At 39.1% G+C, this 14,537-nt stretch overlaps 1 protein-coding gene across 4 annotated transcripts in view; it reads left to right on the forward strand.

The window, feature by feature from the left end:
• Positions 1-14,537, forward strand: part of COL14A1 (collagen type XIV alpha 1 chain) — a 125,361-nt gene that overhangs the window by 10,690 nt on the left and 100,134 nt on the right. For all 4 annotated transcript variants that reach the window (XM_084507421.1, XM_084507423.1, XM_084507422.1 and 1 more), the window contains exons 4-5: positions 2,075-2,218; positions 5,326-5,412. In XM_084507421.1, the coding sequence (XP_084363547.1) occupies positions 2,075-2,218; positions 5,326-5,412 (231 nt within the window). The remainder of the gene's footprint in view (positions 1-2,074; positions 2,219-5,325; positions 5,413-14,537) is intronic.

Below are 14,537 nucleotides of genomic sequence, written 5' to 3' on the forward strand. Positions count from 1 at the left end.
CTTTGGTACATTGCATACTGTAAAGGAAGTTGGCTAACACTACTTATGGTTTACTTACCTGGAAAAGTTTTGGGTTTCGGTTTGGGTGTCTAAAGATTTTTTCTTGCCCCAAACTTCATTCCTCTCTATTATGAAATACTGCCTCCATATTTAATCTGTTTCAGTTCATGTTTCTTGTTTCATCTCATAGATCAAAAGCTCTTAGGTCTGTGTGTTATGCTCCCTTTGCCTGTTGAATTAATTCTGCCTTTCATTTAAGGGACTGATCAGCCTTTCTGTCTCTTTTGTAACAAGCCTATAATTCCACTGTACAGTGAGTTCTCCATCTCCTGAATTTCTTGCTTAAATGATGTCTTCTGATGCTTCTTAAGCTGCTCTGTCAGCGTGGTTGCCATGCTTTCTCTTTCCTTCATCCATGTAGTTGATCACCTGCTTGATGTTGTGAGTTGCTCAAGTCAGGAGGAAAAACTATCAACACTATCAAATATTCTCTTGTAAATAAAAGAGTTATAAAGTTCTTTTGTCACACTGGGAAATATGGGCTGGAAACAGCAAGCATAACCGTGTTTCTGCTCAGAGTAGTAAGCCATCTTCTGTAGAAAGGATCTGGGGTCCCAGCAGGCAAGGATGCTCATGCAGTAAAGAAGTACAATGATAAAACAAGTTATACCAACAAAAACATAGCCACCTGATTCAGAGTTTTTCATTCCCTGTGTTTGGTGCCTGCTCGACTTGCACTTGTTTGTACTATGTCCTAATTCAGGTTCTGCATTGCCAGAAAGACACTGAGGTAGCAGAGCAGGCCAGTGGAGGACAGCCAAGATAGAAGCTTGGAGCACACGGTTATACAAAGAGAATTGGGTTTGTTAGGTTTTAAGAAGAGAAATCTCAGGGTAGGTCTTACTGCTGTCTAAAGGGACAACATAGAAAAGAAGACAACATACTCTTCTCAGAGGTGGGTAGCAACAGTGACAGACAATAGACACAAACTGGAGCTTGTGAATTCCAGTCACATATTGAGAAACATTGGTGGTTTCCTATACCATGAGGCTTGTCAGATATCAGGACAGGCAACCATGTGAAAGTTGGGGAATCTCCACCCTTGGGGATATTCAGAACTCTTTTGGACGTGGTCTTGAGTGACCTGTTCTAACTAGGCCAGCTTTGAGCAGGAAGGTAGACTGGAGATACAGAGCTGCTGGAGAGAGTCAGCCAAGGGCTGCAAGGATGATGAAGGGACTGGAGCCTGAGGACAGGCTGAGAGAGCTGGGACTGTTCAGCATAGAAGGCTCAGGGAGGATCTTATCCATGTGTATAAATACCTGCAGGGAGGGAGGAAAAGGCAAAGCCAAGGCTCTGTTCAGTGGTGCCCAGTGCCAAGACAAGAGACAAAAGGCACAAACTGTAACACAGGAGGTGTTCCATTAGGAAACACTTTCTGTGAGGGTGACCAAACACTGGCACAAATTGTCCATAAGGATTATGGAGCCTCATCTCTTTAGACATTTAAAAGCTGTCTGGACATGGTCCTTGGCAAGTGGCTGTAAGTGGTCCTGCTTGAGCAGGGGGGTCGAATAAAAAAACACCCAGAGGTCCCTTCCAACCTTGACCATTCGGTGATTCTGAGAGACATTGAGCGGTTCCTTTCAACGTGGCTTGTTATTTTATCACTAATCTTTAGTCTGTACTTTTTGTTATAAGCAGTATTTCTCTGCTTTATGAGTTGGTTTTGTGCTTTCCATAAGCTGTTTCCTCTTATTGATAAATATTGATTTCCGTCTGAATAGTTATGCTGGGTATGTTGGATATTCTGTGGGACCCAGGTACAAGGTCAAATTGATTAATTTTAGAGTGCTTATATCAAAAAATCTGGCCTCTGTCTTTGGTCAGGCTGCCTGACTTCTTGCTTTTCTGGGATGTTCTCTGGCCTGGCTGTCTTGATATTTCCAAAAGTGGTAATGGAAGATACTTGGGTCTTTGTAGAGCTTGAGGTAGTTCTAAGTCATTCCATTTACCTTACTGCAATAAAAGCAAAATTATGTATGTGTCTTTTTTTTTGTCTTTTCTGTTACAGGTGGAAAAACCAACCAACTAATTCTTCAAAACACTGCTACCAAAGCAATTATTCAAGGTCTTATTCCAGACCAAAGCTATGCCCTGCAGATCATTGCATTCAGTGATGACAAGGAGAGTAAGCCAGCCCAAGGCCAGTTCAGAAGTAGGTATCTTTTATACCTGATGTGCAGAGTATATCAGCTATTCAGTGTAACTTATGAAACCGTAGCAAGCTCTGATATAAAGGCAGATAATAGAAAACCAGTTTCTTCTGTGATATAAGGCTGATCAGAGTCACAGATTTTTACCTGATGCAGCTGGAAGTCTCGATTAATCCAGTTGCAATTGCACAGGAGATTCTTACTTTGGGCTATTTTTGTTTTTATTTGTTTGGGATTCCTGTCTTTCCTATTCCTGTATGAAATTTGCCAGTATCTCATGGAAGAGAAACTTCAGTGAGCAAAAATAAGAAGGGAAGTGCTATGTTCTGATGCATTAAAAAGTTTTCTTCCTTTCATTCAACTGTTTTTATTCAAAGATTCTTATAGCTGTGCCAAGTGGCTGTTAGTTGCTTGTTCCATGATACTATGAAAGGCCAAATCCTTACTGGTCTTCAGCTGTCAAATATGTTTACAGATTATGCCTAAGAGTCTCATCTGACCTATATGTATTTTTAGTATGTGTATCATAGTGAAAAGGTGGTATTACAAGAAATTCACAGGTAAAACACTTGAGTTTCCATGATTTGCATTTTAAACAGCTCTGTTAAGTATGGTGTCAACTTGGCCAATGAAGACAGATGTCTTCCCAGCTTTTTGTCACTGCAACTGTGTGTTGACGATTTTAAGTACCATCCCATTTAGGAAACCCACAAAACCGCAGATTACTTTAGCATTAAAGAGCAGCCCACAGAAAGTCGTACCAAGTTCTATAATATTAGGTGTGGTTGCTTTTTAAACTAGCTCTATTCCTAGAAAAAGGAAAAGCAGAGCTGGCAGCTTGAATTAACAACGTGGGGGTTGTGTTCTACTCAGTACTCTCTTCCCTTGCTGCCAAAGAAAACATGTAGCACTCAGTGAGACTGGAGTTTCTTTGACCATCTGATGCCTTGCATGAATAAAACCAGGTACAACATGTGTACAAAGACTTCCTTTCTCTGATCCTCTATTCCATGTTTTCTCTCCCCTTTCTCTGACAAGTAGTCACTGATTGTCGAGATGATAAAAGGTCAAACAAGTCCAAAGCTTGGAGAAAATGCTGCGTTCTAGTGCACTGGAAGTGTGTTTTTAATGCTGTTGTGTTGTAATTGATACACAAAGCATTCTTCTCAAGTTTACCATAAGATCTTATTTTTAAAAGAGTATTCCTTTTATATAGTCAGGGGTTCTCTTTTATTCTGTCACTGCTTGTAAGCTATTATATATAGTACATAATTAACAAAGGGCACTGGGGAATTTCTTCCTTTAGGATCCAGCCATGAAGATGTAGTTAAGTTCACTGTGTAAATGAGTGGGTAAAACTGGTGTCTTCCTGTTTGTTTTTCTTATGTGGTTAGGATTTTGACAATTAGAAAGGGCTTTCCCCAAACCAAAACTCTCTATCAGCATGTGACTGGCCTGTCTCCTGTGAGCGTTTTCAAACTTTTGAACCATTTCTCTGGAGATTTGTCCCTCCCCAGCACTAGCATTAGAGGAGGCCACTGGCATCTCCTTAGTGGTGGCTGCTCTTAGCCTTTATTCAAAGGAATGCTCTTAGTTGCTAAGCAATGGCATCCTTTCTGGCCTAGTAGTACTCTGCCAAATTTACTTCTTTTTTTATTTTAGTTGGAGACTTGTTTATGTAAGGATTAAACTCAGGCCTCTGAGTAAGACCTGATGTTGTCATGGCTTTTTCTGTAGCACAACTGATATCCAAGATGTGCTGTGGTAAAAGCTGGTTCCTCAATAAGCTTGCAGACTTAACTTACTTCTGAATCAGTTTCACAACCATTCCCAAAAGACAGAGGTGAGGTACAGCTACACACAGTATGTTAGTTTGGAAAGGAGTAAAAACCTCAGTTACTTTTTTTCACCAGTATCCTTATTTCTATACCTGGAGTGTGAAGGCTGTAAATTCTGCAAGAGGCTTTCCACAGGGAGAGGTTTGGTGATGGTTTGTTGTCTTCATAAGACCTTAAGATGGTCAAGTAATTATATTTTGGGTTGGGACTTGAGAGAATGCTGTTCCAGATACTCCATGTACAGTAGGGTAAATCAATGAAATTCATTTGGCTTTGGTTTCACTTATGCAAAACAGAATATGTGTATTGTCCTTTTGATGTTGTATGTTTCAAGAGACAGATAACCTTTCACCCTCTCACAGTGTTTTGTGAGGGATGTAGCATGGAGAGACTCTCATCTGGGCTAGGATTCAGTGTCTACTTGAAAGAATGTTGGTCACAAGTCTGGGCTACATAAACTAAAGATTTTAATTGGAGTATAATTCTATCGTCTGTGAAATATATTATTTTATTACTATTTTTTCAAGTTCTTCTTGGCCATTGTAGATAGGTGGGGTGTTGAAACCAATTACCATTCTAAAGAAATTCTGATATTTTTTTTTCTAGTATGTGACTTTAGCAGTGGTTCTGCCAGAATCTTTCAGACCATGATGGAGTAGATACTGGCTACTATTATAATATCAGGAATTGCTAATCAAGCTGGGTTCTGCTAGGCTGTTATGAGAAACCTGGGACATAATAAGTGAGGCATTCCACCCACTTGCAGGAAAAGGAACTGTTGAAGTCTGAGCTTTGGAGCAACTTTGCTTTCATGGGAATATTTGGTGCCCTGAGCACAGATTTGGGCATGGGATTTAAGCGGGTTCTTTAAAGAGGATAATGTAACAGCTGGCTTATGTGCTTTTGTGCTGGACGACTTGCAGTGGAACTCTGCAGTACTGGACTTTCCCCAGCTAGCTTTGCCAGCTTTCTGGGCTGTATTTCCAGTACTGGCTCTTGTCTTTGTGGGTTTAGATGCTGATGTCACTGTAGTTGGAGTCTCCTGAGTGAGGAGAGTCACTTTTCAGAACTTTAATGATGATGGGGATGGGGGCAGACTTGTAAAAATAATAAACCCAAAGGGAGGGAAAGAAAACCCAGTAACACTCACTTGTCACCTAAGCATATTGCAAGATATGCATGAAACTTCTCTATCTGGAAGAGCAAAATTACACGCTTCTGTCTGCACTGTTTCTGGTTTGACTGATTTATTTTTCCCCTTACTTTTCTAGTTAAAGATATAGAGAGAAGAAAAGAAACAAGTAAATCCAAGGTGAAGGATCCAGAAAAAACAAACGCGAGTAAACCAGCTCCAGAAGGTCAGATCATACCACATAGGACTTGTGTGATATTCTGATAGATATCAGTTTCTTTATTTAACTTGGCCACTGTATAGATTTTATTTAAATGATTACTTTAAATCTGTTTCCCAGGATTAAGTTAAACAGAAGGGAAGAATCAGTATTTTCAGGAATATTGGAGAGTTGCTACAACAGAGGGGTTGCTTTTAGTTCTGTGTTCTGTTTTATCACTTTATACAGTAAGCACTAAATACCACTATGAATAGCATAAAAGCAGGTTTTGAACCTGCATTTAAAAAAAAAAAAAAAAAAAAAAGGCAAAAAACACCGTACTGCCTGTAGTTCTCCACTGGGTGCACTTTGAGTAGTAAAAAAAAAAAAAATCCTAGTCTGTGTATGCATATTTATATGTATCTGTGTGTGTGGGGGTGTATATTTAAATACAGTTAAATAATCATAATGTATGAAAATCTTATATAAATCATGTTATTTATATATATATATATATGTATGTATTCAGATGTATACAGGAAAAAAAAAATGATTTCATGTTGTCTTGCCTGCAAGACAGACTTGCAGTATTAACTCTCACCTAAAGTCAAAGTGGTATAGTTTTACAATTATGCTTGTGATAACTTGATACCTCTGTCCTAATATGGGTTTTTATATATGATGAAAGCATTTGGAATATTTTGAAAGGGAAAAAAGAGTCTGCTTTGTCCAGTTGCAAGGAGCCAATCTTCTGGTGAAATGCAATATTGCTTGTCAGAAGAAGCTCATCTGAAATGGGCAATAGTATTTTGAGCTTAATATGTTTGTTTCCCATTTCTCTAAAATTCAAATAGCATCTTCTTTATGAAGTAAACCCAACAGTAATTATTCCCTTCAGCAGTTATTTATGATGTACAGAACAAGCACAGAGAAAAGCTTGATATGACCTTATTCTCTCTGAATAAATTGGATGGTTTTGAGGCTCCCATTTCTCCAGTCCCTTTTTGTTCTGTGTCCTGGTAACAAAGTATCAGAAACCTCATCCAAAACTTCATGAAGTCCATGCAATTTTTTTTTCACTTGAGCGATTATTGTCTTCTTACCACATGTATTTGTGCCATGTTGAATTTATTTACAATATACAAGTTTGTTTCCATGCAGCATTTTTTCGAGCCAAAGTACCTTTAAGTTTATGACATTGGGTGCATTGGATACAATGTTAATTGGCATTTAGTATAGAAGAAGAAAATTATACCTGCAAGTGTATGATAGGGTAGCGATCTTTTTTTCTTGTCTAGAACAAGATCGAGATGGAAGAAATGAGAGAAGCAAAGAAGGAAAATATGATTTGTTTTCTTACCGAAGGACAAGTGATAAAAGTTGAAGGAGGGAAAAATGGGCCTGTAATAGAAAAATCTTGATTAAATGCAGACAGAGGAAAGTGTCTGCCAGACTGTGGGAGAGGATTTATGATTTTTTCATGCAGTAGGGGCAAAAATGCAGTTGGCAAGAGGAGACTGGATCTGCAGCCTCTTCCTCTTCAGGATTCTTGTTTACTTGCAAAGTCTTTAACTCTCCTCCACCCCCTCCAACTTCTTACTCATCTAAACCTCTTTAATTGTATCAGAGCAAAATAGATTTTAACCAATAACTTGTGAAAATTTATATTTACTGTAACATCTTTTACTAGAAAAATGGGCTATATGTTTGAAAGAAATGCAACATTTAAAAATTTCTCAATCAGCAAAATAGACGAAGAAAAACCCCAAGCCTATGCTAATTTGTATGAACTCTTGCTTTTGTTTAAACCCATTCCCAATCCAGCTATACTGAAATGTAAAGTAATAAGACTTCTTAGACTTCTTTTTTTTCCTACTGTCTAGCTATTGCATATTTCTTCCCTTTGCACAGTATAATGATTATTCAAAGTGATGGAGATTCCAACTGAGTGACTTCAGTGGGAGTAGGGTGAAAGTCCAAGCAAAAAAAAAGTTGTGCAGAAATAACAGCATCAGCAAAAAATGCATAGCTGGAATAGAAGTGGATTCAAAATTGATACATAAAGAGAAATGGTATCAAAACTTTACTAGTTTAATGTGTAAAGACTGTTTTTCCTCAAACTGAAATTGGATCAATGAATGAAAAAAGTTAATCAGGAAGAGTCTGTGAAATAAATGGAGTAAAGAAGTAAGAGCAAAATTTTATGGTAAAACCATGAAAAATAACTTGATCCTCTGCAGATGTTTGACAGGAAATGATCTGAGTATGACCAAATGAATTCAGGCCAGCAGTTAATTGGTTTCATAACAATTTAGTGTTATGGCTAAATTTGATGGATTTAATAGCAACTCTGATACATTCTATGGCTGTACTATATCCTTGATCAAGTTGGTGAGACTTTAGGAGTTAACACACAATGAAATAAATGGGTAGTATAATATATTATCTGAAAATGGAGCAATCTTTACCCACAAATTAATTTGAAAGCAATCATTGTCTGGACTGGTATTGTCAGGAAATGGCTATGGCTTCTATTTTTGCTTGACTGAACGGATGGCAAAAGCTTATTTAACCATTTCTGCAAGTATTTGTGCCAAGTTTTGAAGTAAGAAGGTGTCTTCTGTGAACATCTGCCCCAAATCTTACAGAGGGATCATTATATAAGAGGCTGGAGTGTCTTTGCAAGCCTTACAAAGGCGAAGGTCATCAGTCTGTCTTCTCCATGTGGAGAACTGTCTGGCAAAATTCTCCAGTGTGAATATTAGACCAATCTGACATTTTAGTAGGCTAGATAATTTCATCTGCATGTTTTGGGGGCAAAGCTATTAAGACACAGTAATAAACTTGTTAAAATTTATGGAAAAAGCATGTGGACTCTGTCAATAATACTGCAACTATTAAGGTGCAGTAATAAATTTATTAAAATATATGGAAAAAGCATGTGGATGCTGCCAATAATGGCAGGTCCAGGGTATGCGTTACAATAGCTCTTACTGTCTGATCTCTACATATCCTGTTAATTTTCCTGAAAGGCATGAAAGGCACATCATCATTGAAATTTGTCATTTAGAAATACTTAGCTAATAACTCTCTTCATGATCACACAATATAAAACAGAACTCACTTTCAATTTCAGTGGAACAAAGATTTCACCGTAAGCCTTCTACTCACAGAAACCAGTTCTTCACTCAAAAATGCAAGATGGATATCTGTATTAATGATTCCAGATGGTTTCTCATTCTTCTTTTCTTCTGTGGTTTGGAGGACTGGTTCTGCAGTGCTGTCCCCTATTTGATTAGCAACTGCTTGAGGCTCTAGTTAGCTCTGGGAGGTGTGGGCATCTTCTCCTAACCTCCCAAATCTACCTTTTTTGTGCGTTTCTAAACGAGCTTGTATTCAGTTTATGAAATTGTCAGTGTCTTGTGTGGCTCATTATTAATTTTTCCAGCAGCCTTAGTAACCCAGATTAAATTTTCCATCTGTTGTGTACTGCCCGTTCAAGTAGTTTGAAAAGATTGACTCCTTTTTTTCCTGCTCTAAGTACTGTGCTCTTATCTCAAATAAACCTCCCGTGTATATTCAGTAATGTCATTGTGCCAAATTAATTAACCTTTAATGTCTAGCACTCATACATCAAATGTTAACTTCATATTTGATTTCCAGAAACCTCCTCTAGCTCTTCTGAACAACCACTTTCAAGTGTTGAATCTTCTTTCTATATTTTTCTGAACCTGTCAGTTTTCAGCACAGTGATTTATCGCTGCTCTACACTCAATCATGTCAGAAGCCTTTTCTCTTTCTCTCTGTTGAGATAAAGTTCACAGACTCAGCTTCATTCAGCATGCACTGATATTTGGAGAGGTGCCAAGGTTCAAGTACTCAATTTCCTCATGTACAAAGCTCCTTTCTGTTCCGTGAAAGGAGTTAATACATTCTTTGCCTTCTCAGATGTTTTACAGTTTCTCAAAGAGCTTCTGCGAGTGATTCTCTAATCAAATCCCTTTCGGGAAGGGAGAATCAGAGTTTTGACTATACCCTGTGGCAAGTCTACGACTATATCCTTTCTTTTTAGATTGTTTCAGTGTGTCTGAAATGTTTTTAGCCAACCATTTCAATGAAAACAACAGAACAGTGAGGGCCAATTTTATTTTTTGTTTGCAAACTTCATTTGGGGGGGTTATTTGTGAGTTGCCATGGGTTAGCCTAGGCTAGCAGCCAAACTCCAACCTACGTGCCTGATCGCTCCCCTCTCCACGAAGATGGGGAGAAAATAGGAAGAACAGGAATGAAAAAGCTCATGGGTTGAGATAAAGACAGGGAGATTGTTTACCAAGTACTATTGCAGACAAAATACACTTGACTTGTGAAAAAATTACTTAATTTATTGCCAATCAAAATAATAATAGTAAAAAACTTAGTGGGAAACACAACCCCAAATATTAAAACAACCACTTGCCTCAACCCTTTCCCCGTTTTCTCTATAATATTTTTTTTCCTTCTTCCACTGCTGTGCACATTATCAGACAATGCAAAAGGCATATCATTCCTCAAAATATCACGGCATATGTATCTGATGTTTGTCTTATAATAGCTTTTGCAGTGGGGTCACGCTGGTCTTTGGATAGTGATAGAAATAAGAGGAGCAGTAAACTTGAAAAATACTCTGATTTGCTTTCTTCTTCCAGTACCTCTATCACCTCTGATGCAGGTGAGCCTTGACATTCACTCTGTAGCTATTGAGTGTTAAAGAGTGTTGGAAAAAGTCCACAGAGAAGTATATTAACATGCTTCTTGGTAGAAAAGACTCATCATCTAATTTATTAACTTGTCTTAGTTAATGTCGGATGCTTCAGTAAGTATTACTAGACAGTGTGAAATTAGTGCCATGTGGTATTTGACGAAGCCACAGGAATGAATACCTTCTGAACTTCCGCTGCTCCATTGGCTGTTTCCAAGTTTTACTCACTTCATCCTGGCTAGCGTTGCTGCAAATGTTGGGTTTAGTTATGACACTTTTCTATTTTTTTTTTTATTGCTTACTGAACTCTGAGGTTACAGAACTCATTAACTGTCTTTGTGTAACCTGTAATTAATTGGCCATGTTAACAGTGTTTCCCTGAGCTTTCCAGAGGGCACTTCAGCTTTTGCATTATGACAAGCCAGAAGAAAGAGATCGTAACTGTTTTGTGTGGGTATATTTCCCCAGTGCCGTTCTGTTCCTCTTATATAGTCTTTAGCAGCTTCTCAGTCTTGCACGCTAGTCTGCTTCTGCAATCTGAGGCTAAAAGTAAGGTTTACTGGAAAGTACTTCTCTCTCCCACTTTCAATGTGAGATATTCTTGTGTCCTGTTAGGGCTCACGGGATCCAGCAGCCCAATATAGCCAAGCAGGGTTGCTGTAGCTCCATGTCCCCACATCCAACCAGCAGCAAAGCTGAGCAAGTAGTCCTGATAAGTACAGTAAAATGCATAAATACATGTCCGGCCACACAGGTCAGCATGAGCAAAAGCAGACAGGGTTCACACTGACAAAAACATCAGTGGCTTCTTCACCTCTCTGGCTGATCAGGATGAAAGCCTGTTAGTGGGAAATGTGATCCCTCTGGTAACTGACCCCTGGATCTCCATTTGCGTCAGCAGACAGACACACGCCCAGGCAGCTGGGTCTCAGTTGACCTCCAGGCCAAAATCTCTCTAGACCTGGACTTCCTAGTCCCTCTGGTAGCCAGCTCCTCCAGTTGTCTCATACGGACACACAGATATCTGGCCCAGGCTTAGGGCTGCTTTGGTGCATGGCTTCTGAGCCACTTAGCCTGCTGACAGCTAGAAGAAGCACCCTTGCTTCTTCTGTTACTGGCACCATGGATGCACGAGAGCTTGTGGCCTGCCATGCCCGCTGCATTTGTTGGCATCTAGACCTCACTTGTTCCACTTGTTGGCATCACAGACCATAAGTCACCCAATTTCGTGTGCCTGACTTTGGTTGCTGGCATTTACACCTACAGCCGTGCACACAGAATAGAGCGCTCCTCACCTAGAAAATTAATTACAAAAGGAGTTTAATGAGAAGATGGGACAGCCTGTGGCACAGGGCTTGACTAGGCAAGTGTACTAACCAGCTACCTGCATATGTGGAAGAGACCCTTTTTATCACTTTATCTTTTTATTTTCTCGTGGTAGTTCCTTCCCAAATTACCTTGATCCCTCTTTTTCCCTCTCTTTGGTTCCTCCCCTAAACCTATCATGCTAAGACTTAGACAATCCCCAAATACTATTTCCTGCATCTCATAGGTCTCATTACCTCCTAGGCAGTAACCCCATCAGTCTGAAGGGTGCTCTGAAAAGCCTTTCCTTTGGTCATCATTATGGGTTTCACCCCAGGACCATGGGCTGATGGCTCTTCTGTGATGGATGTGGGAATAACCCTGTAAGGGTGTTATTCAGGTTCTTCCAACTGGCATTGTAGGTCTGCGCTCCTTCATGTGTGAAGGCAAGCACATAACCTAATACACTGTAGGTTCACTTGTGTTTTCGTGAATGCATTATATTTCTCTCCCTGGAACTGGATGAGAAGCCTGAACCAAGATGGCAAAAAATATGGATTTATTGTATAAGGGTAAATTAATACTCCAAAATGACCACAGCAGATGGAAGAAAGGGAATTCCATTTCTTCATTGCACAATAAAACTATTGTTCGTGGGCTGTTTCTTGTCTGTGGTTTTTAATGTGGATTACTTCTTTTCTGTCTTCTCTTTCCTGCCCCTTTGCTTCTCTTTGTTGTTTTTTTTTTTTTTTTTTTTCTTTCTTTCTTTTTTTTTTTTATTTTTTCATTCTCTGCAGTCTTACAGCCTGTGAGAGGTTTGCCTTTCTCTGTGATTCCAGGATTAATGCTCTAATGGAATTTTCTTTAAATGTAAAATACAACCTCTCATCCTAGTTTAACCTGTTTTGACCTATTTACCGTTTCATTTTCAGTTTTTATTTCCATATCCCAAAATATATTCATCCAATTTTAAGACATGTGGCCAACTGCAATCAGAGCAATAGAGAAAAATATGATTTTTTAGAGTTTTTTTTTTTGTTTTTTTTTTTTTAAGCTATACCATGTGGGTGGTGACCTCCTTTTTATGTGAGAGGTGTTAGCAGACCCAGAACTATGCTGGGAGACCATGTTTTCCTGTTTTTGAATGCCTACTCCAATATCTAGACCATGCTATGATGTAAGCACGAGTTATAAAAATATGTTGCTGATCATGGAAGGTACCAGCAAGATACCCCTGTAATTAATGTTTAGTTTCTGAGGCTGTGTTGGAATTGTACAAGAGGCAAATGCTGAACTACTTTGGCCTGAGCTTGCACAGTAGGTAAAGCCCAAGATCGCCAGAGAGGTATCTTGTAGCTTTTCATAGTTCTGTGATTAGTATTTCATAAGCCATGAGTTTTTGATCAAAGTTTCTACTTAACTATTATTATTATTGTTGTTCCAGTGGAGTGCAGTATAATATTGAAGGGTTGCTTGAACTAGATGCAGCCAAATTTACAACAAAGCTGACAGCGGTGCAGTTGTATCATCCACAACACTGGTATATGTGCTAGCCTGCTCAGAACTAGCTAGCTCAACGATGTCTGCTATATCCCCCAATACAAAGTGTATATATGGCCCTGGCTGTTAGTCTTTATCATTAGTTTCTTAGATATTGCAACATGTAGATGGATGCATTTCCTACGTGGGAGATATGAAAAGTTCTTTAAACGCTGTGTAGTACTTCAGCATGACAGGGTTCATTTTTGGCCATGTGTAAATTAAAGTTTGCATTGAAGAATAAAGTAAAGTTTAGAATTAGTGATTGCATTTGTCTAAATATAAGGCTACAGCCTGCACGTCCCTAAAGGATGTGTATACATCATACTGAGACTTGAACATTTCACCTTTGCAGCATCTGTAGGGGGAATGTGGATGCATCACCTTGTTGTGTATGAAGCATGGTGTGTGTTTGCTGCCATTTAGCTGCCTTCAAACTGGGTACACATGTTTTGTGTAGGCTGTTATAGTTTCTTCAGGACTGCCTTTTTTCTTTTTTTTTTTTTTTTTTTTTTCTTTTTTTTTTTTTTCAGTTTACTTTTGAGTTTTGTGGTTAGCAACTAGTGGAATATTTTAGTAATTTAGTAGAAAAATTACTTTTCAGCACCGTCTTGCATGCAGTAAGATGAAGTCCCTTGGCTGACCTGATTGTGAATAGGTTTTGTGTGTGTGGTGTACACCTGCTTGTAACATTTGCTGCTCAATTAAAGGTAATATCAACATAAAAATGAATCTATTATCCATGTGCCTTTAGGGGGATGACCTCAGATCCCCATGCATCCCTTGAGAAGACTGGGAAGTGCTTGGATCATGCTGCCATACTCTTAGAACATTTTGGAGCACCACAAAACGTTGACAGGCATTTTTAATTGTGCTTCCCTCACCACACTCTTCTCAGTACTCTGAGACTGCTCAGCCACAGGAACAATATTATAATCCCATTTTGATCTTTCTCACTTTTACAGTTGGATAATATCTAAGGCTTTTTTCTACTGAACCTTAGCTCAAGTGGAGGATCCATGATGCATTCATCTCAGCTCCTGCTAATGGAAACAGCACCTGCCCATCTGGTCTTTGCCAATAAGACTCTCGCTTGAACCTTGGTGTGTGAGTGACTTCACTGCTGGTCAGATCACCATCCTGAAGTAGTGCTAAAAGATCTCTGCTCCAGACTCCACTTAGAACCTGCCCAGCAGCTCTATCTGCAGTCCCCATCCTTGCTAGGTGGGCAAAGCATGGTGGCTGCTTTAGACAGTGATTGTGTTCTACTTCTACTATGCAAGAGATGGCTTCTTCCTCAACTTGATGATGCAAATACCTGGTTAAAAACAGGAGTTGAAGACTTACCAGAATATAACGCTGCTTTCTTTGACCTTTGAATTTAGGATATCCCATCCAAGCCAGGTGGAATTTGATGAGAGTCATCCTTTCAGTTTCCATGATAGTCTGTAAACCTATGAACCACCATGAAGAGCTTTGTACACTTGGAACTCCTTCTGAGTCACTGGAGGACATCCAGAAGGACTCTCTTGCAGGGAAACTCTTGAATAAACTCCCTTTTACCTTCTGG

The sequence above is a fragment of the Aythya ferina genome (assembly GCF_964211825.1).
Source record: "Aythya ferina genome assembly, chromosome: 2".
In the NCBI taxonomy this organism is placed as follows: Eukaryota; Metazoa; Chordata; class Aves; order Anseriformes; family Anatidae; genus Aythya; species Aythya ferina.